At 52.3% G+C, this 25,991-nt stretch overlaps 1 protein-coding gene across 2 annotated transcripts in view; it reads right to left on the reverse strand.

The window, feature by feature from the left end:
- Positions 1-15,829: 15,829 nt before the first annotated feature.
- The window catches only part of CSMD2 (CUB and Sushi multiple domains 2), a 351,736-nt gene continuing 341,574 nt past the window's right edge, over positions 15,830-25,991 (reverse strand). For both annotated transcript variants that reach the window (XM_075115031.1, XM_075115030.1), the window contains 8 exons: positions 25,294-25,473; positions 24,651-24,716; positions 23,896-24,057; positions 22,423-22,535; positions 21,589-21,676; positions 20,285-20,423; positions 19,522-19,698; positions 15,830-18,969 (listed from right to left, as the gene is read on the reverse strand). In XM_075115031.1, the coding sequence (XP_074971132.1) occupies positions 19,539-19,698; positions 20,285-20,423; positions 21,589-21,676; positions 22,423-22,535; positions 23,896-24,057; positions 24,651-24,716; positions 25,294-25,473 (908 nt within the window). In that variant the 3' untranslated portion in view covers positions 15,830-18,969; positions 19,522-19,538. The remainder of the gene's footprint in view (positions 18,970-19,521; positions 19,699-20,284; positions 20,424-21,588; positions 21,677-22,422; positions 22,536-23,895; positions 24,058-24,650; positions 24,717-25,293; positions 25,474-25,991) is intronic.

Here is a 25,991-nt window from a genome sequence, read left to right on the forward strand (position 1 = left end):
TTACACTGCAAATGAACGCAGCCGTTCCTCACTTCTTTTGGTTAATTTTGAATAGAAGCCTACAGCAACCTGCTCTGAGCAAGGAGGCAACATGCGGGTTGTTGGCTTTGCCTGATTTATTACGTTATGCCCTGCCCAGCTTCAGATCCTCTGTATATCATGGTACGATCCATAAATCTGCTAGCAATTGTGGTTATTCGCTGTGTCAAGCTTCCGTTCTTGCTTTTCTTGCAAGCTTTCAGGAGCTAGCGTACACGGGGTGTTGTTATTCCTCCATTCCTCCTCCTCAGCGCTGCTGCAGGAGTTATTTATTGCTCTCAGCTCAGGGTAATTGCCAGAAAATGAAGTTCTGTCTGTTTTTTGCCAAAAGGAAGAAAGAATAAGGGATTTAGCTGAAAGCCCTGTTTGCTGCATGGTGCGATAGCTGACTCCTCCAAAAGTCCTGATCAGATAGCTGTCCAGATAAAATAAAGCCAGCTCTCGCCCTAATGAAGCCTCTATGCATTCCTAGTTAGAGCAGTCGCTTATTCACAATTTGATTTAAAAGAAACCCAAAGCTATTCTGGATTTCAGGCCATCATGAATTTCCAGCTTGCTCATATACGCAGCCTAGGTTAGTTAAAGGCTTTCGAGAGAATGAGCTTTGTGACAAGCTCCTTCGTGCTCAGTACCTGGCTGAACTCCACCTCTAGAAGCACGGCTCTGTGCAGGGCCGGATCCTGCTCCCCCGTCCCCTATCCAGATCATCCAGCGCTGCCTGTTAAACACTGCCCTTCACCCCAACAGACACCGTTTCCCTCTCATCTCCTCCTTGAAAAGAAAGATGCACCCAAGGCAGAAACACTCGCAGAGATGCTCAGACTCTCCACGGCTTTGCACAAGACCCTGCATATCTCCGTCCTTCAGCATCCCTTGCTATCAACCCCAGCAACTCTGCTGCTAAACCAGCCCCCCATAAATCACTGAGGAGGGGCAGGGCTGCAGAGCACAAGCGTTCCGGTGCTGCCCACCCCGTCCCCAACACAGTAAATGCACCCCCTGACCCATGGCTACGGGGTGCTGGGGATCGGGAGCCTGGGCTTTGCTCCCTTCCTCCTCAAACAAGGCAGCTCCCAAGGGAGCAGCAACACGGGAGGAGGCTCGATGTAGAAGTACAATACTTAGTCTCCTGCTGATGTGTATCTTCCCTCCGGGTAATGTTTTTCTGACAAAAAAGTGGAGTCTCAGATGTATTTCTATTCAGAGAGCTCAGGAGGGGGTAGATGTGTTTTGCATGAAGTTTTTCCTTCTTGGAAGTGCAGGGTTGGAATTTTTATTATTTAGCACCAAGAATAAGTTATCAGGAGAAAGAAATGAAGAAGAAAATAAATTGCAGAAGCCCCTTCCTGTGGCACAGCGGGACCGGAGGAACCCAGGGACGGAGGGTGGATGCAGTCAGCCACAAACTGGACGCCAAGGCAAGTGCTGGGGGAAGCTCATCCCTCTGCAGCCGCTTTTGGGCACCGCATCGCCCAGGCACCCGATGCCTGATGAGGAGCTGTAGGTTATTTGTTCCCAGCCCTCCCCCCTGCCCCAGGATCCCCACCACTCAGCCTGGCCCCTGCATTTCAGCCCTAAGTGCTCTGAAGAAGGGCTGTCTCTTCAAGTTTGCCCCCCCTGCTTCTGGTCCTGGTCCCACCGAGGGGACTGTTCTCAGCAACCCCCTTGCAGCTGCTTTTCTACCTCACTCCTGCAGCGGGATAATGGCTTTCCTCTGCTAAAAACAAATTAGATTTTCTTGTCAAGAGCTAAATTGCAGGACTCGCTCACCAGTAGATCAAAGGGCTTGTATTAGTCCCGATTTTGAAGTGCTCTGTACAGCTGGATGACAGCTGAAGGAATTCACCACTCCCTGCATAGTACCTGATCACGCCCTCCAAGGGGTTTTTATGCTGATGCCTCTGATCAGAAATGAACTTCTCCCAGGGAGGCTATTGAAGAGATACCAAGATGCTATTAGAACATCACCTTCCCTGTCCTTTAATTTGCAGAGAGAACCAACAGAGGGGAAAATCAGCTAGTGCAGTGGAAAAGACCCCAGAGTTAGCTGCCAGTGGCTGCAAATATAAGACGATGCTGCAGGAAGTCGCCCGGTATTAAGCACAAGTCCCTGAAATGCGCTACCACTTGGCAGTTTTCAGGTTATTTATGGCCTTTTATGCAGAACAAACCTGCCTGCCTCCACAGGCTTCCCCGTCAGCTGGCTGGCAAACAAGCTGACATGAAAAGCTTTATGAATAACACATGGAAACAGAAAATAAGATAGATAATACAAGGTAGAAGGGAAGAGAGAGCCACCATTTAAATAATTCTGCTGTATTGCCACCTGTCATAAATTATTGCGAAAGGCAAGCAGGCCAAGGTGAAGCTGGGGCACAGCTCAGGGGACGGCTTGCTCAGCGGTAGCAATCTGTAGCCTCAGAGCCACCTGGGACCGCTCGGGCAGTTTGCCTTGGCCAATCTGCCTTAGTCTTTGGGTCTAGCCTTAGGAAGAGACATCTGTCTCCTGGAGGCAGGAGGCCTGCTTGCAGTGCTGGAGGAAAATGAAAGGTCAGCACCTCCAACCACTCCAAGCACCCTCTTGCACCTGCTTCCCCCACCTCGTGCTGTGACTCGGAGCACATCTGGGAGCTGCACAGAGGCAAACCTCTCCCTTCTCTTTCCAGCACCCTCTTTCTTAATCCACAGCCTCCAAAAAAACCCTCCTGGCACCCCTTCGTCACTAAAGCCAGGGAAATAACCAGCCTGCCAGGAGCTAATTCCCCAAAGCCAGATGCTGCATAAAGCCTCCCTGAGAACAGCCGCTTATGTAAGATTTCTCTATATGCAATATTAAAAGGGATTTTAGTAAGGGAACTATGTAAATCGGCTGTGAGATGAGCAGTGGGGGTGTTTGCCACTCCTCCTCCCCGGTGAAAGCAGGATAATGAGCTGTACGTCCCAGGCCTTTACTCGCTGACAGCAAGAGCAGCTCAAAGCAGGAGCATCCTCCCCGTATCCTCGTCACCGCCGCAGAGGCGGGCTGGCAGCGGGGTGCTGCACAGCCCCCTCCAGGCAGCCCTTAAATGACCACAGACATGCTTTTTAGGATGACATGGAAAAATACCCCCTCCAGCCTGCTCTCCCCTGCCCTAATTCTCCCCTTCTGAGTGGGAATATGACACTGTTTTTCTCTCCCTGGTTTGAAGCCATCAGCCATGCGGGATTTGGAAAGGTGAGGAGCGTTTTTCTGTCATCATGTGCTGCATTTATCACCCTGCTGCACTTCAGAGTTATCCCTGTGCTGCTCAGCAGACCCAGGGCGGCACTCGAAGCAGTATTTTGTTCTGAAACATTGTTCTGTAGGGAAAGAGGCAGAGATTCAGGATGGATAAAACCTGTGAGGTCCTCCCAAAAACTGTTTTTCTTGAAAGCCCATGAAGGAGTCGGGGGCAGATAAGGCTCTGCATGCATTTCAGGTCAGGAGCCCAGCCTCCTGTTGTACAACAGGTTGCTTCGTCCTTAGGTCTTGGCTGCCTTAAGGGGTCTGGGGAAGCATGGGGAGAAGTTACCCCCAACACCGGAGCACTGATATATGCAGAAAGCAGCAGCTCTAGAGGACCTACACGCTCATCACAGGGGGCATTTACCACCACCTAGCCAGGAGCACCTCTGCAGGGATGTCCCCTGTGGTCACCCACGAAGAACTTAGGCCAGCAGCGCAGTTAGGAGGGGTTTTGCAGTCATCCCTCACACCTCACAGCCCAGGGCTGATCTTGGCCAGCATCCTAAAAAAATCTTTAAGCTAATGGGAAAAAAACTGAGGCAGCGGGTGGCCCATCGCCCAGCGGCAGAGCCGGGCTGCGCCTGCCTGGTCCCGAAGCCCAGGCCTACGCTCCAACCAACACATAACGCCAACCCGTTTGTCCAAAACGCGCGCTATCGTCATGACCAAGGCAGAGAGAATTATTATGCCTATTAGCAAAAAAACCCCTCATCGTTTAATTTTGTAAGCCGTAATATGATAGCTATAAATGTCGTCTTTCAGCAGAAGCCGCTACAGAATACAGTTATGGGCTGGCTCCCGCCAACCCTGCCTGCGCCGCCATTCGTTAACATTGTTGATTCCCCCCCCCCAAAGCACATGTTGCAATTTGATTACACCCAAGTAAATCTGTTTGTCAAACACTAATAGCCTCCTTCCATTCTATTACTCTTTTTCTACCAGCACAGCTATCGCATATAAATATTTCAAATCATCTCACTCAATAAAGCCAGTCCAAGGGCATCACGACCTGATGATTTCAGATTGCTATTGACATATTTATTGGCGGCCGCTGTGTTGGCAGGGTGCTAGCTGGTGCATGAATAAGGATGCTGTTAGCAAGCAAAGGGAGGGAAGCCAAGCACAACAGCCCAGAGAAAAAGGGTGTCGTGCTCTGTTGGTCCAGCACTTGCAATCAGTGATACACTCCTCTGGTTGTACTAATGATGCCAATATGAAAAAATCCTGTCCTGTGGAATAACACCCTCTCCCCCCTTCCTGTCCCCATCAGCGATTCATGTCCCAGCACCTCTTGGACTGGGCTGAGAGAGTAACTGGGTGTTTTTAAGGAGAGATTGAGTCAGATCTGGGGTGTAGCTGAGGGTGGCCTTCCCTGATGGTGCAGGGCATCTCTACGTGCTGGGGATAGGCCTGGGTGGGATTCCTCTGTCCGAGGGGCTCAGCCCCTCTCAAGGCCAGCCAAAATAACGTAATTATTCTGTGATGCTTCATTTTGACTCCCAAGTGCTGAAGCTTCCTATATTGATATCCAGAACCTCAGCTGCAATATTTCCCTTGCCAAATTTTTCATTCTTAATAACAGGGTATAATTGGTGCTAATTAATATGAAATGCGATAAAGCAAGAATTCCAGTAGTTGCCCTGCTGCTTTATCTCCTCAGCTAAGATTCATTGCTGGCTGTGGCTGCTTAATCTGCATTAACCAAGACCAGAGAGACAGAACTGGCTCCTGCTCCCTGGCTTGTCCGGATGGTGCTGAATGTCCCACGGGTGGACATGTGAGACCTGCACGGGCAACCTCCAGCACACACGCCAGAGAGCTGGGGAGGTACCTGGTCGCTGGTCCCACCGTGATACATCCGGAAAGCCCGATGGAGCAGGAGCTGCGTTGAGCTGCTGTCATCCTTCATGCCTTTGGGTGGAAAACAACCTGTCTTAAAACACTGACCCCTCTGCCTGAGCAAGCAGGACCGGGTTTGCCCTCTCAGCCACGGCAGCACCGCGGCGGATGGGGGGGGGAATGCTGACCTTGTCCCCAGCCAGGTGACAACCCCATCTGAGGCCACACCAGAAGAGCCAGGCCCCTCCTGGGAACAGCAACACGTTTTCACCCCAGGCTGCTGGCGACCACTGCTTGCTCCACCGGAAAACTCATCTGTGGTACCAAAGAGATTGTGACCGGGCATAAATTCCTTCCTAAAGCCTCAGGCTGGTCCGTCAGCACCCACGCTTGGTACCAAGCTGCCAAGGGAGCCAGGCTGGGGCTGGGCACCCCTCAGGCGTGGGTGAGGTAACAAAAGGGTTAGGAAATAATGAAGTAGTTAATGAAATAATCAAGTGAAATACGGCCCCTGTCTGGCAGAGGGCAGGAGCTGACACACAAGGTCACGGCTGCTCTGGAGTCCCGACCCCAGCCCCAGCCAGAACGAGCTGCTTCAGATGCAGGTAAAACAAAAACTAAAAACCCTGCCAGAGTTAGGTACAGGCTGTAACTTGGAGATGGGGAGCAACGTCTTCCACGTTGGACAGTCTAGAAGGGACGGGATTCTCTAAAGCACAATGTTTCCTGTTTCTCTAGAGAGGAGTTAAGGAGAGGGCAGGACTAAATTCTCCTCTGGCTCGTTGTAAACAGTAAGAAAGAGGCTGTGAGGAAGATTCTACATCCTCTCCATTTTCCTAAGAACAGAAATCACGCATTTAGTTTCTTCCCTCTCGCCGCACCTCAGGAGTGGCAGCAATCGCAGCCGCGTTCGTGGACAGAGGGGAACCGCTTGCAGCCGCCGAGCATCACACAAATTCAGAGGAACTTGTGGCTCAAAATGAATTTTACCATGTGTGAAGGCTGTTCCTTACTGTTGATACGTGTCCGTAGGCTCGCTCTGGGATGGAAGCCAGCACCCACATCTGACGACCCGCTCCCGGATCCCTGCTCTTGACAAGCGGCCCCAGACCCAGGCTGGGAGCCAGGACCTTGCACTCTGCTCCTGCAGCCGTCGGCTCCGTCTGGAGGCCGGGCTGCGGATCAAAGATCTGCACACGCCTGAAGGTCCATCCGTGAATCAAAGCCACCTTTTGCTTCTCCAGGGCCACTGCCTGGAGACCCTGCTGGGAGCAGACATCTGCCCAGCCCCGCCGGGACGGACCTGCATCGGCGCCCGGGAATGAGAGAAATATCTGGCCGCTCGTCCCCCACCGCCTCTCGCTTGTTTTCCCCTTGTCTTTGATCAGATCTACTGCTGGCACATCATTTATTTCAGCTGCTTCTCCAGGAGCCTGGTTTGTTCCTGTTTTCTACGCCAGCTTCCAGGAGCCGAGCCTGGAGAGATGCTCAGAGAAGAGCGCTCCTCCCTGCAGGGAGGGTGGAGGCTGGAAGTTCAGTCTGTTCGTGGTAGCCCCCAAAAAACCACCTCAGTAATCCACACCTACCCCCATCCTTTCTGCCGAGAGCCACCCAAAGGCTAACATGGGTCTGAGCACGAAGAAATCTGCCCCAACTGCAACCTGTATTTAAACAGCTGCACTTCCCAGTACCCCAGACCGGGCTTCTCGTGCTTCATTAATTCGCACAGACTTTTGAACTTCTTTTTTCCCCCTTCCAAAAGCTACTGGAGCTTATCAAGAGATGAAAGATTGAAGGACATGCATAATTAATGGACTGGCTTTCTTTAAATAATTTAATTTTGCCATCACATCTGCATTCTTCAGGTATGGCTTTTAATTCTTTAATTACAGAAGAGCATGCCACAGTGCTTTGCCTGGTTAACAGTTGAAAATTAAGGCTAGATTGGAGTGGGGGAGGAGGATGTGTCAATACAGTAATAAGAATATAGAGTAGCTTGATAAAGAGGGAACAGTAAACCTCAGCAAATCTATGTTAATAGTCCTATATCCCAGGGCATTTCCAGGAGGATTTCCTGCCTCTCAAGACAGCTTGAGGGGTCCCAGGGAATGAAGAAGGGTCCTTTGTAGGTTGAAATTCACCCCACAGCCTGGGCAAGCAGGGAGCGATGCCCACCGTCTCCTCTCCCCAGTACCAGGGTGGCAGAAGCCTGATGGCCAGGGTCTGGGCAAACCTGAGGCATCCCAAAAGGAAAGGCTGACTTTTGTAAAAGTTTTGCCGAGCCCTTGCTATTAATGCTGAAATTAGGGAGCAGAATTAAGGCTCTGGGGTCAATAGAGCTGAATTCTCTCATCACAAGCTGATACTTTCAACTTCTAGAAAGGAAGACAAAAAATCACCTGGTCAGTTCAGGCAAGTGCATTTGCCAGCAATTATCCAAGGACCAATACTGATGCCAGCTGCAGGAGACAGACCTTCCCCTTGGCTCTGCTCCCAGCACTGAGCGGAGGTACATCAAACTGGAACGGCAGCAGAGAAGAAATAAGTAGTAAAAAAACTAAAGAAAAAAGAAAAGCATCTGAAAGAACCAAGCGTCGGAGCTTTGGTTTCCTGCACGGCACAAGAACGGTCAAGACCTGCCGCTGATGCCCGACCCTGGCTGAGTGGTCCCGGCACCCGGGGAGCTGCAGCACACCCGCTTCTGGGGCTCTTCCTCCTCAGGGGCTTTCACTGCCCCTGAATCCCGCCTTTCCAAGCTTATCTTTGTCTTTCTCTGACGGTTTGGTGGTTTTGTTTTGCTATAATTTATATCCTAATGAGAATTTTTCAATAATAAAGGGCAGGCTAAAACATAAATCTCAGCGCAAGGGAAGACTGGCGCAGGTTTGAAAAACAACTGCACCAAGGGTTTCAGGCACTGTCTTCCAGCAGCTGGTCAAACCAGCTGGGGGCTTGGGAAAAGCCTTGGGAACAACCCCAGCGTCATTTTCTATGCTTTCTTTGGGAACCACCCCCGCTTTTCTGTGCAGCAGAACAGCCACTCCCAGCCCAGAGGGGGAAGGATCTGCTCTCGGCCGTGGCACTCCCTGGGCCTGGTTAAAGCTCCCCTGGGACAGGCGGAGGTGTCAGCGAGGGGACCCGTGGGTGCTCAAGGGGCCGGCGCGGCCGCGCTGCCCTACCCCTGCCCGCAGGCAGCGACCTCCTGCAGAGAACTGCCAGCCGCCCAGGGGACACGGGCTGGCAGGGACGGCAGCTTCACCCGCGCCGAGCAGAGCTGCCGCTGTCAGAGGCTGGCCGCTGAAGGCTACAGCCCCTAACCAGGGTACGCGCACAGCCCCGGAATATTACATGTAACAGTAAGATGATAATGATCAATTATCTCACCTGTCTACAACGGGAATGATTTTCTCTTTACTGGAATACCTAAACCAGCTTCTTTTACACACCAATAGCGCTTTACTGTCATACAGCATCTTACACGCAAACACTTTACACCCAGTTGGCTTGTGAGGACACGGCACTGCTGAGGCTGGCTGGGGGATTCCCCTGGCATCGCCCTGCCCACCGCCGAAACACCACCTTTCGCCGGGCAGCAGGGGAGGCCAGTCCTGCCCTGAGCCGTTATTTTCAACCCCCCACCGCTGTGGGATTTTCACGTGCCAAATTCACAGCCGCAGAAAAGCCCCAGCTTCTTCCCCGCTCCGACAAACACCTGCCCGGTGATGCTGAACTGCAGCGATGCTGAACTGCAGCTCCCCGTAACTCCCTGGCTGGTAAATGCCTCCTGCACCCTCCGCCCCAGCTGGGCAGCCTGGGGGGGCTGGTCTGTAACTCTCAGTGTAAGTACAAATGAAATGCCACCTTTTTTCATGTGTTTTGTTTTTGTTGTTTTTTTTTTTTTTCCTTTCTTTTTTGGGTCTTCCAAAGTCTGGGAAATGAATTATGCATTTTTCCCCCAGTGCTGAACTATAAATCATCCTTTTAGAGCTTGGAATGCTTCTGAAGAAAAAAGGCACCGTGGCTGCTGCGCCCCTCCCCCCCTCTGAGATGCCAAATCTCATTTAAAGAACACAAAAATATGTCATACTTGGGTTTTCTTATTTAGGTGCAGATCTACTGCGGTTGCTGCTCATCTAACAGCGCCCTGTGATGGATTTTATATCACTCATCTGTCCGGATGAGGATGGGAGGAATTTGTACAATCTCGGCATCTTCCTAGGAGATAAAACCAAGCGCGTTTATCCCAAGGCCCCAGCGTGGCTCAAGGAGACGCAGCATAATCCACCGCATCTCAAGGCCCAGGAACCACTTCTGACTTTGCTACCAGCTCTCTGCATCCCCTCGGCAAGACCCTCACGCTCCGTGCTTTCCCAGCCTCCCAAGTAACACTAGTAACTCTTCTAAGGGCCTTTAACTGCCCCCCAACTCCAAAGCATGGCTTTGAAGGCTCTTTACAGCCAATTTTTCCATACCAACCTCTTCCAAGGTTTTCAAATCCCCTGGCGAGGAGCACCTGAAAGCCCAGGTGCAACCCCCCGGGCAGCTACAGAACTTCAGGAAGCTATCGAGCATGTTAAAACCGTGCTCAGTTTTCCTAGTCTGGCCAGGTCGAGTTACAAACGAGACACTCGATGTCCAGGGAAGCTGAATCCCACAGCTCCCACCACCTCCAAAAGAGTTAGAACGCTTGGCTGAGCTCTGGATCTCACGGTGGACCAGCGCTACCGCGTTTCACGCACCTTTGAGAGCTGAGGTCACTTCGCCGCCCTGCAAGGGAACGCGCAAAGATGAGAAAAGCTGATTTGCGGCCGCTGTGTGATCTCCATCTCTACTGTTACAGCCCCAGCAGACTGAGGATTACTCCCAGTCTCAGAAAGCCCTTTTATTTCAGTATTATTATTTTATTGCTGTCACCACGCTAGAAAAGCCGATTGTTTCCAACCTTTAGGAGACAAGCCAAAGAGGGCGGCTGAGCAGCTTTCTGTAGGCGGTCCAGCTGTGATAACGCAACGAGGAAGGCTGAGCTCAGACTCTGCAATTTCACCCTCCGGTGGGATCGTCTTGTTGGAAGCGCCACATTTGGGCAGAACCACCTCACTTGGGAAAGGACGCGGCCGGAGGCAGAGCCTGCGCCTGGCTGCTAAAGCTGGCGAGGGGCGGGAGAAGTGTCCTGGGAGCCGTTCCCAGCAGAGAGGCCAGCGCTTCACCCGCAGCACCTATCGGCTTGGCAGGAACGGAGCCGCACTGAGCCCGAAGCTGGCGCTTGTGCCGGCAGTGCCGAACGATCCCAAGGCGAAGCCACCCAGGGCTGAGGGCGGTTCAGTCCCGGAGGTGGAAAAACTCGCGTTTCAACTGGGAAGCTCGATGTGCCGGGCTCAACGCTCGGCAGCGGGTCAAGCATCAAACCCCGTCACCGTTTCTCTCCACGTGATAATTTATGATCCTGGTCTTGACATGCATTTTCAAGAACAGCCCTTTGAGTTCGGAAGAAAACAGACACGAACGCACTTTGACTATTAGGAAGAACAAAGATGGATTTACGGAATATTTTCCAAACATGGTGCATCAGGGATATTTGCGGTGGGGGTAGGTTTGCAGTGCCCCAGTAAGGGCATGGAAACAGCACTCAGTGAACGTGCTCCGGCCACAGCAAAGCACGTGTTCGTTCACACAGAGCCGGTAACGAAATCTAGCAGCCATCCAGGCCCGACCATGACTTAAATATATTTGTCATCTCCTTTCAATAATGAAAGAATTAAAGGAAATTGCAACCTGCTGCTGGGTATTCTCTTGAAAGGGAGAAAAATCAGCTGTAAATTATTCCTTGTGAATTATCCCGTAGCTCTACTAGTTTTTGTCAGGCAAAAGCAACTCTCCCGCAGGGGCTGCGGCTGCCCGGGGACGGCAGGGCTGAAAGAGGCTCCGCAGACAGGTTCAGCTGCATCTGCTCGGGGAGAAGCATCAGCAGAGGAGCCACTGGGAAGGCCAGCTTTGACACCGGTTCCAGCGAAGTCCCTGCACAGTTGTGCAGGCGCTTCGATGGAGCTGTGGAACCCGTCGCTCCTTGAGCCGGGCTCGGCTGCACGCGTGGTCGGAGCCCGACTGCCAGCAGCGCTGTCTCCTGCACCCTCCGCCAAGACCTGACCGCAGGAACCAACCCTGCCCCACCTGCACCTTTCATCCAGCTTCTCAAGGTTTAAATTTCTCATTTGTGGGGGATAAAGAGCACGAGCAAGCCAGGAGAGCGCGATGTACAAAGTGGGATCCTTATACTGGAATTTAAAAATTGATGAGGAAAACTGGAACGATCTAAAGTTAATGTTACCCAAGTAATTAGGCAACATCAGGGCTGCAGTTTAGCTCACATCTAAGTGGTTAGTAGACAGACACGACCCACAAAACCTTTTTCATCGCTCCATGTCTTATCTGGGCTGATCAAGCCCAGCGCTGGAGCGATGTACAGGCAAGGGCAAGGGATAGATTTCAGGTCTGGGGTCCAATCGAAATCCCATTAAAATCAATCAAAAGCTTTCCCTAGACTTTAAATTGTGCTGGGGACTCCCTCAGCAGTGGGAATGAATTTATCTCAGACCACTGCGGGAGTAAAACTGCCCTGCAGAGGCAGCGAAGGGTGGATGGGGGCGGCTGCTGCTCAGCCACGGGCACAGCGATGCTCATGGGCTGCTCGCTGCTGGCTCACGCTGGCGTTGGCAGTTCCCACCGCAGCGCCCACCTTTTGGATCCCTGAACTGCCCAGCTCATTAACATAAGCTCAGGGGTTTCCCTTTCCTTCTCAAGCGGAGGGACACAAAGTATTTTCCCCTCTGTCCAAGAAGCTGCAGGTCTCCCTGGATAAGCTGGCTTGGGGTAAATTCATCAAGAGCTTTAGCACCCAATTATTTGACCTCAAACCTACGTGTGCTGTGAAACCACAAGTTAATGGAGATGGGACGCACTGGTCTCGATCGCGACAGTCTGGTCTTGTGGATGGTGACAAGTATGGAAGCAAAAGTGAGGAAAAACCACATAGAGCAAGAGGCAGAGCCGCCGCCTCGGTCAGCGAGAGCCGCTGCTCCAGCCGCCCCTGCCCGGGACGGCCACGGTCCCACCGAAATACCCATTTCCCGCCAGCCTCAGCCCCGACATCTGGCACACGGAGCCCATCCCCAGCCCTCCCCCGAGCCCCCGGTGCCTGCTCCTTGCTGCTGGCTGATTCGCCTCTGCAGTTAATTATTCCAGCATTTCATTACTCACTTCACTTGGTATCTTCCTTTCGATGCAGTTCCAGGTGCTCTGTCAAGTGCTGTGGAGTGAAATCAGTGCAGCCGCGGCACGGCCGTAATTCACTCAGACAGCGGCGTCGGCGCGGGGCGAGGAGGAAGAGCCTGTCCTGGTACTCACGCGGCGGGGATGCTGCTGGGGATGCAGGCACGCCACGGCACACCTAGGGACCCCCCAGAGCCAGCGGCACCTATCAGCACTATAAACACCACCACAACCTCCTTGTGCGGAGCAAGGCCGGAGGCAGAACCAGACAGGGGCAGGGTGGCTGCTTTATCTGACTGGAACTATCAGCATAATAATTTCTTTCTTCAGGCTAAGTTCTGCCAAAAAGCAGAAAGGCAGAAAGCAAAGGCAGCCAGGGCCGTGGGAGGATTGTATGTATGGGACACCCCAAAGGGTTAATCACTAGTTTACAAAACGGTGATATAAATTGCTGTTAATGAGCTCTGTAAATGCTTATTGTGCTGGCTAAATTGGTACCTGCTGGAAGGGGTGAGATGTGCCCCTGTGGTTTAAATGTTATTTATTTCTCAGGGGGCTGTCTGCAGAGAGTTTGGGAGCCCTAAGAGATGGGGGGGCTTCGCAGCCCTCTCCCGCTGGGACGCTTCCTTTGCCACGCACCTTCATTTTCTGTCGTTTCCTTCGTGACTGGCTGATTTGGGACGAGCGGCTGGAGAGGGCCACGGGGTCACGTGTGACACGGCTGGGCATCACGGCAGTGACCGGGCACCTGCCACGCATTCACGCCACGCCTCGTGCTGCGGGGCCCAGGCTGAGCAGCCCCACGGTCCTTGTTTGCGCGCTGAGGCCGCCAGCAAGAACCTGGGAGGACGTCCCTTAAGAAGGACACTAAACCCCTTCAGACTCCAGCGCCAAACCCCAGCGGCAAGACAATGCTTGGAAACTGAAGAATTACCACCTCTTAACAGCAGCACTAAACGCCCAAAAGCCACGAGCTGAGCCTGCAGCCAGGGCCAGACAGCCTGTCCCTGAAGGACCCAAACAAGGAGGGGACCCTCACAAACTAGAAGCACAAAGGACCAACAGTAACCTACTAGCAAAGCCCCGTGGAGCTCCCAGAGGTTGTGACCGTCCTTCCCTCCATCAGTGCCCTCTCAAATCCCACAGGAACACTACCGCTGCCCCAAAATTCAGAACAAAACGTGTCTCGGGCTCATCGTGCCGTGAATTGGTCGCGCCAAACTCCAGCACAGACGGGCACGTGCAGAGTCTGCTGAAACCTGCCCAGAAACCTCAGCTCCCTCCTACCGCCTTCCCTGCTGACCTTATTTCAAGCAAACCAGCTGAGGCCAGACAACAAGGGAATGAAACCAAAAAGATAAAGTGTCTGTGATCTGAAAGAGACAAATAAAAGGCAACGTGAAAGCCACAGAGAGGGAGCATCAAACTCACACCAGTGAAACCAGCACGCGCAGAGCAGAAGCAGCAGCAGGACATCAAAGACCATGTAACGCCTTTTTTTTTTTTTAAAACAGATTTTGCCAATCGGGGCTGAGATGCAAGCTAATGGCAGTCATCGGCGGGGGGGAGAGAGGAGCTGTTCAGCAGAGAAAGCAACCTCGTTAAAGCAAATTGGGGCATCCTGGAGCAGAAACACCGGGGCGCAGGGCTTGGAGGGAGCGTGAGAAGGTGGGGGTGGGGGCGCGGGGGCTCTGCAGACCCCATTATCCCACCTCCCACCGCACAGAGCTCCGCTCACAGCCTCGCTCCCTGCCGGGCATGGCTCTTCTGCCTCCCTTGACAGAGCTGACTAGGCCTGATAAACCTGCTGGAAAAGCAAAATAATCAATTCTGCATATAGAGAGGAATTAGCTCAGCGCTCGGGAGGGGGCAGTGACAAATAATTATTTCCTGGGCCACATCGACTCGGGCTTGAGCGAGGCGGCTGCTGCTGGCCCTGCCCCAGCAGCGGGGGAGGAACCACCGCCCGCACGGAGAAGTGGGAACGTCCCGCGTGGGAACGGCAACAACTCAACCAGCAGCTTTTTGACGTGGTCCCGAGGACTGACGGGCTGCACCTTTCTGGCAGGGGCACAGAGCTCTTCCAGGCTGATGGCCACAGCAATTAAAGGACTAATTTGTTGTCTGGCTGTGCCTTTCTCTAGGGCTTGAAGAGATTAAAGTTTTTCCCTGTTGCAGATGTCTCATTTTACAGCCTTGGCTTTTAAGCTCCAAAACATCTCATTTGGAGTCCCAGCCATAGGAGGGGAGAAGGCACTGGAGGGGATGGGGGGCCTGGGGTTGTCCCCCCATGGTGTCACTCCAGGCAGCACCATTCCCACCTTCCTGACCCCGGGCGTGGAGGGAGCACCGGGCCCCCGAGAGCTCCCACGACCCTACCCGCTGTGCCTGTTTCGGGTGTTGAGCCCGAAGTTGAGCATCGGGGGATGCCCACGGGATGCTTTAGGCTCCCTTCTGACTACCACCAGAAGCCGCCGCTTCCTATCCAGGCTGCAGCAAGGCGAGGTCTACCCTGCCCGGTGGAAAAAGGTGTTAGACTTGAGCCAATGTTGCAGTAGGAGAACCAGCGGCGCGGGAACCCCTACGATAAAGCTTAATCCAGGTCAGAGCAAAACCATGTCGACAAACTCCACCGAGGAAACCAGAAAGGAAAACGTGCCTATTTATCACTGAAAAATTCAGCAACCTCAGATACTCTCAGAAAGCACGACGGGAGACACGTAACGACGTATTCAACGCCCCTTTCCAGCTAGAAAATTCTCTGCCAAATTAATTTCCAGCTTAACAAGCAGTGCGAATTCAGCCCCAGAGCTGGATGAAGAGAGACCTTACCAGCAGCTGGCCTCGCTTGGGGCAGCTGTGTTCTTTTTTAAGTAGCGATGTTGAGAAATAAATCACAATTTCAAGGGTTTTGTTTGGTTCTTTGAGGATCTTGTTTAAGTACCTGTTTTCAAAGGGGCTCTGCTGATCGGCCATGACAGAGGATCCGCAAGCTCCCTGGCAGACCGAGCGTCGATGCCTTGCTAGAGGGGTGGGACCACAGCTGGAATAACATCACATCCCATTAGCAAGCGAGGGGAGAGCACCAAGAGGGGCGGCAGACAGACGCCAGCCGGGTTTAGCTCCCTGCGGACGAGCCCGCTGCCGGCCGCCCCCGGGTCCGGGCTGTCCTGGGGCGGGAGGGAAACGCCTGGCGATGGGGGAAGGGATTCGGTCTTGCCTGAGTCCTCCTCCATTTACTGCTGCCGTGCCCTCGTGGGAGCCGGGACGTGCTTCCGAGCAGCCGGGGCACGGGGCCGAGCGCCGGGCTCCGGAGCCTCCACCCCGGGGGCGCAGGCTCGTCCTCGCGCGCGCGGGCCGGCATCCGGAGGGTCCTAGAAGAAACCTTCGGCAGCTCATGAAAAAGGCACCAGAAGAATGTAAGAAAAGCAATGCAAAAATTTATATTTTATTTTAATTCAAAAATTTAAAATAGCTTTCAAATTCAGTAAAGTATGCCTGGACACAATGAAAAGCCTCATATACAGAGACAGATAAATTAAATTGTATATACTGCAGACAAGCCAAGTGTAGGTATAGATTACATATTTACACTTTTATGTAAACCATATTTATACATTTTATTACATTTACAAAAAAAAGCTGATCTTCCACTACCGTTTACTACAATAATGAAAAAACATTTACATTGTGTTTTTAACTGTACAAACTTTTAATTCATAAAAATATATCTCTGTACAAAAGAGGGATTTTTTTCTTTTTTCTTTTTTTTTCTTTTTTTCTTTTTTTTTTAATTTTTTTTTTTTTTTTTTAAAGGTAATGCAAGTCCTCTGGGCACAAGAATGGAGAATGTCATGTATCGGATCCCAGCCAGCTTGCAAAAAAATGGGACAACACCCCTTCCACTTCCTTTGCTGCTTGGGCAACAGCAGAAAATGGTACTTAATGGGTTGAAAGCAGCAAGTCTCATTTCAGTAGAGCCTCCCTTCTCCCTGCCTCGGTGTTATAACACCCCGGGTTCATTTCACACACCTTGACACAAGCTTCTCCTGGCTATGCCACTGACTGCGCAGGATTCAGAAAGGTCTGAAGAGCAGGCGTGGGCTCTGCTGTCGCCGCGCCTCTACGGCCCTGCCCTCCGCTCGGTGCGTGCCGGGGCTCGGCGCCCTTCGAGCCGCGAGAGGCTTTTCTCGAGCCCAGTGACAGGAGGCTGGAAAGACTCAAGCTGTGCTGCTGTGGGATACTGCGAGGTGTTCGAGGTTTGGGTACCGGCAGAGGAGCCGCGATACCGCAGTCGTCGGCGCCGGAGCGCCAGGGACCGCCGAACGGGGCTGCCTTTGGGATGCGGTAGGCGAGGGAGCCTGGTCCCTTGGCTGTGTTACGGGGGCTGGCCAAAGGCCAGGAGAATGGGCTGTGGCTTTGGCCACGGTCACGAATCTCAGAATCATTTTGGTTGGAAGGAACCCTTGGGATTAAATATGGGCCAGGAGAGCGGACCCAAAGGTAGGAACCGGCTGTCTACATGCAGAGGCAAGCAAAGGAACCGGGGGAACACCTTGGTCTCGTTACACCAGCGCGCAAGGGAGGCAGCTCCCCGCCTTCACCGCAGCCCCTCGGCTGATGAACTGGAGGGACACACGCCTTGGCCCCAGACCCAAGTGCCACCGCAGCCCGGTCGGGGTCTCCTCTTCTCACTTACCCTTCAGCTCGCCCTGGGGTCCGCGTCCCACAGGCTGGAGGTGCTCAGAGCGGGGCAGGCACCGCTGCCAGCCCGGCCTGGCCACCCCAGGGAATTTAGTCCCACAACCAGCTCCACCTGCCCGTGTATTTGCCGTGAGCGCGGCTCGCTGCAGGCCACGCTCTCCCGCGGTCCGGCACCGGCCCTGAGCTACCTGTGCGCCCACCGCACGCGGGCAGCACCTCGCTGACTTGTGCCGCGTTGGATCAGGGCTCTGGCTCACGCACGCGCCTGCACCCTCCTCTCAGGAATAAATCAGAGTACCTTTGCACGCTTTGGGGAGCAGAGATGGCATTTTTTGGCAGGCTGGCTGTTCAGCAATTAGGCTGTAGAATGCTGCTTACTCTAAGAGCGCTGAATAAGAGACAGAAGTAAAAAAAAAAATAATTTTTTATATATACACACACGCGCGCGCACACGGACTAAAAGAATAAACAAAACAGAAAAAACCTACTCTGTGGTTTTCATTAGACAAAACCTCAGCTGACATTAGGTAGGGGAAAGCCAGCGTTTAAATGCAAGCCTGGATGTAAACACCACCCCGTCTGTTTTAATTCTGTTTTCCCTTCAAGTCTTCTGTAAGAAGAAGCTGCTTCACTGACACACACTGCTCCGCATCGGCTGTGTTTCACTTGACTTACAGTTGGTAAAATGGCACTGTTGCGCTCCTTGGCTCCAGCCTGGCCTAAGAAATGGTGACTCAAACCAAACAGACTAAAACCCTGAACCAACAAGAGCAGCTCTCCTCTTTATTAGAGGAGGACAGTGTCATCACAAAAGCATCATTCTCTTATAAGGGAGGAAAAATGTCAAGCCGCCTTATCTGCTCTCATGAAAGCCAGGGCAACCTTTCCGCCCCTGGGAAATAAAAGGAACAGCTTTGGATAGAAATTAAAACTCTTATTGCATTGCCATTTGGAGGATCAATATGGAAAGGGCAAAGGCTTGCGAATGCTACTGGGGGGGGAAGTCAGTATCCAAGAGTTCTTTTTAAAGAGGTTTTTGTCCCTTCGTGTCTGTCGGCAATTTCCTGATTGGGGTGTTTGGACACAGCTAAAAATGGCAGCTGCTGGGAGAGGGTCAGAGATGGGGGGATGCCTCCTTACCAGCCCTGAGAGCTGCCTGAAAGGGACACACAGGGCAGAAACAACCCAGCAGGAATGCCCAAAGGAAAATTAAATATGGGGAAGAGGAGAAAAGCTGGCAAAGTTTTGCTTTTCTCATCGAAAAGGTCCCATTTGAAAACTCTTCCTCCGCAAAAGCCCCGGGCTAAAAAAAAACAACAACAAAGAAATAACCCACAAACCAAATAAAGACAAAGCAAGTACTCATCCTGTCCCATACTGGTATTCTCCATTAACCTCAGTCAGCACCTCTGCAGTGCAACCCGCTTTTGCCTCTTTGTTGTCCAAGCTCTTCCCAAAAGTGGGGGGCAGCTGGTGGGACCTCCCCATACCCCACTGCTCCCTCCAGGAGCACGTAACCAAGCGCAGGTTGTAACAGCCTTCCCATCACCTCGCCTCCCAGGTCCTCCGCTTCCCCGGGTCTCGACGCCGGGCTGAGACCCACCGGCAGGGCGGGGGAGAGGAGCTGTGCCAGAGCAGACCTTTGGTTGGCTTCATCATCCACGGCAGGATGGCGGGGGCGGGTGAGGGTGACAGAGTACAACCCAGCAGTCTCTCGGGAGTTAACGCAAAGTCCAACGAGGTGTAGCAGCTTCTCCACAGCCTCAGCAAGGTTGGGAGGAGGGAGATGGGGAAGGAATGGATGAAGACTAGTGAGGTGAAACACAATCATCCACTAGACACCGCCCCGGAGGAATCTGGGACAATGGGAAAGGAAGGGTGAGAGAAGGAAACAGTTTGTTACTACCCACAGAAATGCTGGGAAAGCCTGCAATGGCTTCATTATCTCAAACTAAGAACGTTCTAGCCTAGAAGCGTTCTTCAAGTCCACAGGGTACTTTTGTTTATGACTTTAAGTTATTTCTCTGTGCCTGTGCAGTAAAACTTGTAAACCCCTTGCTTTACCCTCCTCTGATCACCGTGCAAAACACCCCGTCTGGAGTCACACAGTGAAGGATCTCTCTTAGAAACTCATTTCTTCCTTCACCTGGGGACTCTCCTCACCACAGGGCTATGTGGATTTGCTTTGCCACTGGTCCCCAGGAGGTCCTGCCCCAACTGGCAGTGAGCACCTGGCACCCGGAGATGGGGATGCTGGCTCGGGTCTTGCCCTGGGCAGAGACGATCTCCTGGGCAATCTGAACCACTGCGGGGGCTCCTCTGAACCACCGCTTCCACCCAACATTTTATGAGTGACGAGCAGGAGAGCGGCGGCACCGTCCCGCTCTCGCGGCCCCGTTCTCACTCACCGCAGAGGGGACGGGTGCTATACAGCTGTGCACACAGTGCTGACTGTGAACTCCGTCTCGTTGGCCATGATGTCCGTGGGCTGCAAGTTTCGGTCATACATAGGATTTTCAAACGTTGCTCGGACATTGGTGTTTTCATGGCCTGCGTAGCCATTGAATGGGACTTTTGGTCTTCTCCTGCAGGACGTCAGAGAGAAAATCCAGAGAGGTCACGGCTACTCCTGCTGAAGCCAGCTGAATAGCCCTGACAAGAAGCCAGTGGAAAGGGAGAAGCTGCTTTTGTAGAGGGTAAACACCTGGGGATGAGGCAGAAGGGATCTATAGGAAAATCCTACTATAGATTTGTAGCAGAGGCAGCTCCCTGGGCTTTGCTGTAGCCCTAAGCGTGCTCCCTCTGCAGAGCGGCCAGCCGGCGTGACGCTTTGCAGTGCAGCAGCATTTCCACAGCAGTGCATTGATCAGGAGAAATAACTAATTTACAACGTACGCAAAGCCAGCTTGAACGCTGAAGTATGAAATTTACTTTGCCTTATCCTAGTTAATGTTGCCACAAATCTTATTAACGGTCGTAAAAGCCTTCAGCACTCTCTTCTGCTAACACCCTTGCCCCTCCACGCGTGCTTGCTCCATTATTTTTTCACCTTCTGAATTAAATGAGAAACCAGGTCTAGGTCTAGGGGGAGTGCTTTTAAGGCAAGCTCACAAGTATTTCTGTCAGACCCCTGATTTTGTTTCACCTACTGGCATCATTCCTGAAACCTACCTGTGTTTGTAGAGATAAAGCACAAACCCTGCAATAATCAGGGCTATAAAAGGCACAAGAATGGCAGCTGCCACAGAACTGCTGTTTGATGCAAAATGGTGTCCTATTGATTCTGGATCATTTTCCATCATGCTGATGTCTGAAACACAGCAGAAGTAAACACATTTCAAAACACCGCTGTGGGAAATAGGGTTTGCTTGAGTTACAGGTTACATCATCAACAGAACAAGATGGTTACAAGTGTTGCTGTAAAAGGTAATCAAAAGCTGCTGAGCTGCATGAAGAATGGTTTGGAGATCTAGCCTAGCTTAGACATCATCATTTATTTAGAACTGCAATTAAAGAGAGATGTAAATAGATTTATCTTACCAAAATGCTCAAACTTGGATGCTTAAAAGTTAAGGCTCTAAGGGAGACTTTCAAAGGCTGCAAAAATTAGCATCTAATTCTCCATAAAGGTGACGAGAATTCAGGGTCAGATTCCAAAACCCCTGAGAGACTGAAGAGCTCAGGCCACATTTTAAGAGATGTTTAGGAGCTTAGACCTTGGGTCGTCTAAGCTCTCAAGGGCCTCTGTGATCTCTGCAAGTGAGAGGGAGGCACTTCTTGTGGTAGCAACAGGACTTGGGCTTTTAGGTCAGACATCTGGCAACAGGGAGAAAAAAAGTGTCCGGGTGCTATCTGTGGCTCCAAACTCTTTCTGTCTTTGAACAGAAACCTGTTTATGTAAATGCTTCGCTTTGTTCCCAAATTAAAAATTTTGTTGTTGTGTTGTTTGTCTCCCCCAAATCTTGTGTTGTCCAAGCTGAGGATTGGCTCAGCCCCCCCCCCGCCCCGACACAATATCCAGTGTTCGGTGCATTCAGTGATTAAACACAAGCCGGGGCAGAGCGGCTGCATCCATTGTACGGGGAGGAAAGGAGCCAAGCGCAGGGTGGAAGTGCTGCCTGGCACCGGGGACCTGCCCTCCCCACGCAGCGCGGCACGCTCTGCCTCAAATGCGGAGAAACAGAGGCTGGTTGGGATGTGACCTTCTCCCGCCCCCCTGGAGGACAGTGATTTCAGGGCACCCGACTGCTCTACTCCACTGGCTGGTTTGGGTTTTGCCAAACGATGTGCGGAGGGGAGCTGGAAAGGGTTAGGTTAAACCTGATGGTTCAAAACCAGGTATAAAGATCTGGCCCAGCAGGGTTGAAAATTAAAGCCAGGGATAGCAGAAATGTTTCCTGTTTGAAAATCTCCACCACCACCAAAATCTAGCTTTCAGCAGTCGAGGGAAAAAGCAGTAATCAGAGGAAGTTTACCAAGTCTCTGAAGGCCAAACTGCCCGAAGCCTTTGCCACGCACAAAGCCCTGGTACACAAACGTGCCGCTTGACGACTCTGATGAGACCTGCCACGACAGAAGAGCGGCGATCAACAGATTCGTTCAACACTTCCCTGGGGTTTCAGCACCCATCTTGTCACAGCCTCTTTCAAGTTCCTGCATAGCATTAATTTGATTCAATTCTCCAGAAAATCGTGGTGTTTTTTAAGAACTGCCCAACAACTTGTTAAGACTCTCACATCTCAAGGAAAGGGGAAAAAAAAATTATTGTTTGCAGAAAACAGCAGAACGCATTGGTGATTCAACGGGGATAGCGAAGGCTCTGGGCTACAACTGGCCACGGGTCAATCAGATGCATGTTTCTTCTAAGCTCCAGTGGATCTCTTAAGGGCATGGGAAGTTACCAGACACAGAGACTGGGGTGAGAAGTTGATTCCATAAGGGATGATTAGCTCTTCTAGCTTGATGTTTAACAGATAAAAAAATGTTAAAATGGAATTAATCATGTTGGTTTGCCCTTTAGTGTTATCTAGAAGACTTAGAGATTCAAAACCACAGGGCAATAAAAAAAGAAACCCATAGAGCTACAAGGGAGCAGGAAAGAGCCGACTGCCAAGTAATGTTATCTCACGTGCTGGAAGAATGCCCCACGGCCCCTCCAAGCAAGCAGGTGGCTGGAGAGTAGCAGCCTCATCCTGCCACCAGCGAAGGGAGTCACTCCCTCAGCTTCAGTGAGAAAAAAGCTGGGCTTTGGTTAGCAGCGGAAGGGGTTGTACGGGTGGACTTGGTGTACGAGGTGCCCGTTCACTTACATGTCCATCTAGAGCCCATTTCTCGTTTTTGAACTTGTTGACAAAGATCTCCACTGGCCCCGTTATCTGGTAAACCTGGAGAAGCAGGTGCACATCTTCTTTCTTGTAAATGCCTGAAAAAATAAGTGACTTTTCATCACTAGATCATGATGACACTCTGAGTTTGTGGAGTAATTGACTTTTCACCTGAGAGTAGAGAAGTGACCTCATCACCTTAGAGCGGACAACTCCTCCTACCAACCCTACCAGTGGGACGCACTGGGAAACACACCACAAACACACAATCCCACATCCACCCCCCAGGATATTAAAGACATTTTGCACACGGGAGGAGACTCAACTGTTATTGTTTAGGTTATGTAGCTGCATCGGTAACGACCTGGTGCTCCATGGAGGGCAGGGACAAGGAGCACTCACGGCTTTTAAACTTGTCTTGGACTACAAGTCCACCACTCCAGCACACAGGGAATGGGTGGTGGCCTCGGTTCAGCTGCCTTTCAGGTAGAGTCAAAGCAAACTCAGGTACATGATTTTGTCTTCGTCCAGTCAGGGATTGGAGACTTCAAACCTGGGCGGTTCTGTAAAGCTCTATCAGGACATCAGTACCACTGATACACATTAACCTCGTGAAATTCAACAAGAGCCAGTGCAAGGCCCTGCCCCTGGGGAGGAACAACCCCCCGCACCAGCACAGGCTGGGGGGGACCTGCTGGAGAGCGGCTCTGCTGAGAAGGCCCTGGGGGTGCTGGGGGGCAGCGAGGTGACCCTGAGCCAGCACCGGGCCCTTGGGGCCAAGGGGGCCAGCGGTGCCCTGGGGTGCATGGAAAGGAGTGTGGCCAGCAGGGCGAGGGAGGTTCTCCTCCCCCTCTGCTCTGCCCCAGTGAGGCCACATCTGGGGGGCTGCGTCCAGTTCTGGGCTCCCCAATTTAAGGACAGGGAACTGCTGGAGAGAGTCCAGCGGAGAGCTACAGAGATGATCAGGGGCTGGAGCATCTCCCTGCTGAGGAAAGGCTGAGAGACCTGGGCTTGTTCAGCCTGGAGAAGAGAAGGCTGGGGGGGGATCTCATCGATGCTTATCAATATCTGAAGGGGGGGTGTCAGGGGGATGGGCCGGGCTCTTTTCAGTGGTGCCCAACGCCAGGCCAAGGGGCCACGGGCACAAGCTGGAACACGGGAAGTTCCACCTGAACATGAGGACAAACCCCTTCCCTGTGCGGGTGCCAGAGCAGGGGCACAGGCTGCCCAGAGAGGCTGTGGGGTCCCTTCCCTGGAGACATTCACCCCCCGCCTGGACGCGGCCCTGTGCCCCTGCTCTGGGGGTGCCTGCTCCAGCAGGGGTGGGACAGGGCGAGCTCCCTTCCAGCCCCCACCGGTCTGGGAATCTGCGATACAGCAGAGCACGCTGCCCCTCGCTCTGTGAGACCACTAATGACAAGTGTAAATCCCTACCAATGGCCATGTCAGCTTCCTTACCGGACACCTGGAGCTCCACGCCACTGTGGTCTATCAGAGTGGCATTGACTTTACCAGTGGCAGGGTCGAAGCTAGTGACTGACAGCATCGCAGGCTGCTTTTTCCCCATGTATTCGTAGGAGCCTTTCCATAGGGAATTCCTTGCAAACACATCAGCAGGCACTAGAAACCACAGTAATTGGGGATGCAGAAAAACAAGAGCATTACCATTTATTTCCATTTTTCAGAAATCAAAATAGAGCAAATTTCTTTCTTTCTTTGAATTCACAAATACGTATTTAAATATCTCAAATCCCACCCACTCTCTGTGTTATCATCACTGAGTACAAAGCCAAAGAGAGGAGAACAAACAAGCTGATGACTTTAATTTTGGTGTTTTGACAAAAAATGCCTCCCAAGTTTTAAAAACAAACCAACCCCCAAAATAATTTCTGAGGAAAAGCTAACAAAACCCATATGTTTTTTTTAAAAGAAGGTCTAATGTAAGACATCCTGTAGGGCTCCAGGCTCCGGAGTGCCCTGGGGAGAGCAGCGCATGTTGGTGCCCAACTCCCTTAAGGCTCCTGTCCATTCTCCAGCGGAGCACGAACAGGATGGGGCACGCAGGCTGCTGTCACCAGCCCAGCAGTTTCAAAACCTGGAAGGAACAGCCGGGTTTCTGGCTGCCCTGGGGAAGGGACAGGAGGGGACGGACCTGGTAAGGGCCAGGTCTAGCACTAACGCGTTCCGCGGAAGAGCGAGCCCCGCTACGGTACCTGACACCTTGGCGAGCGGTGGGTCCCGCGCGGTGCCAACCGGCCTCCCGCTGGGGCGGACGTCAGCTGAAAGAGAGGGGCAAACCACCGCCGGTGAACACGGCGGCCTCCGGCGCTGCTGGGACGCTTCTACTGGGCTGGTGCTGACAGAGGACAGCCTTCAGCTGGCGCTGCTCACACACGTAACCTGGCTGCACGTCCCTTGTGTACAAGGGCTTTGGTTGGGTTCCTGCCCAGCCCATGGAACAGCACAAAGCTGTCATTTACTGTCCCACCTCCCCTGCTCCAAACCAAAGTGCCCCGAGAGCGCTACCACGCTGTGCGAGAGCCACGCAGCCCTACCTCAAGAATAAACCACTACGTTTTCCCGATCTAAGACTTTGAGGTAGGTAGAAGGGGCGTGAGGTCAAGAACAATCTTTGCCTTGTGCAGGTGCTTCTCGATCCAGGCAGAAAATCCCCCAGCTGCCCCTTCCCTGGGAGGGAGCTACACAGGACCCTGTGAGAGCTGTGATCTCTATGGCCAGCTCGGCCACACGAACACGCTCGTGTAGGTCTAAGAGAACAGTTGTTTTCTCTTGGGCTGCAATGCTCCCCTCTCAGAGGTGTGGGCAAACCAGGGTCACGCTGGTCAGAGCTTTTACCGAGGCAAATAGGTGGTTTTCCTGTCCAGCTGCCGTCTGCTTTGCAGGTTCGATGCTCAGACCCTCCGGTGAGATAGTACCCGCTCTGACAGGAGTAGATCAAGGTGTAGCCCAGAGATGGCAAATCCAGAGCACCGACGTTGGCGTGGGAGGGCGTCTCTGGCTGCTTACAGTGGTGAGCTGCAAAGCACAAGGAGAACGGAGATGAGAGCCACCATCCAGTCGTACACAGAAAGGCAGAAGAGCGACACCATGACGTCAGCAAGGACAGAAATCTCTTAGAAGAGCTTTTTTTTTCCAGCAAAAACCTTTCTCTGCTCACTGAGGGAGACGATGCCACGCCTGGATTTTTCCCGGCAAGATGAATTAACGAGGCTGCTTCCCGTGCTTTGCTGGCTAGATTGCTCTGACTAAAGCTCTCAGGGGATCCTTCACTCGGTTCCAGCTTCCATGAACTGAAAATCAGGCTCTGCCACCCCCCTCCTTTTAAGGGAAAAAAGCCAAACCCCAATGACGCTAAAGACACCTTCCTCCTTCCTTTGAACTCTTACCCCACAGCTGTGTCCCAGGTACACCTGCAGACTGAAAACTGCCTTTCCAAGACATCAAGACGTGGTAAGTTAAGCCAATGATTCCAGTGAGTGCATTACACATCTGGTTTTGAATACTCTCTCTTCATAGGACCACTGTCCTACTAG

Source organism: Phalacrocorax aristotelis, chromosome 20 (assembly GCF_949628215.1).
Source record: "Phalacrocorax aristotelis chromosome 20, bGulAri2.1, whole genome shotgun sequence".
In the NCBI taxonomy this organism is placed as follows: Eukaryota; Metazoa; Chordata; class Aves; order Suliformes; family Phalacrocoracidae; genus Phalacrocorax; species Phalacrocorax aristotelis.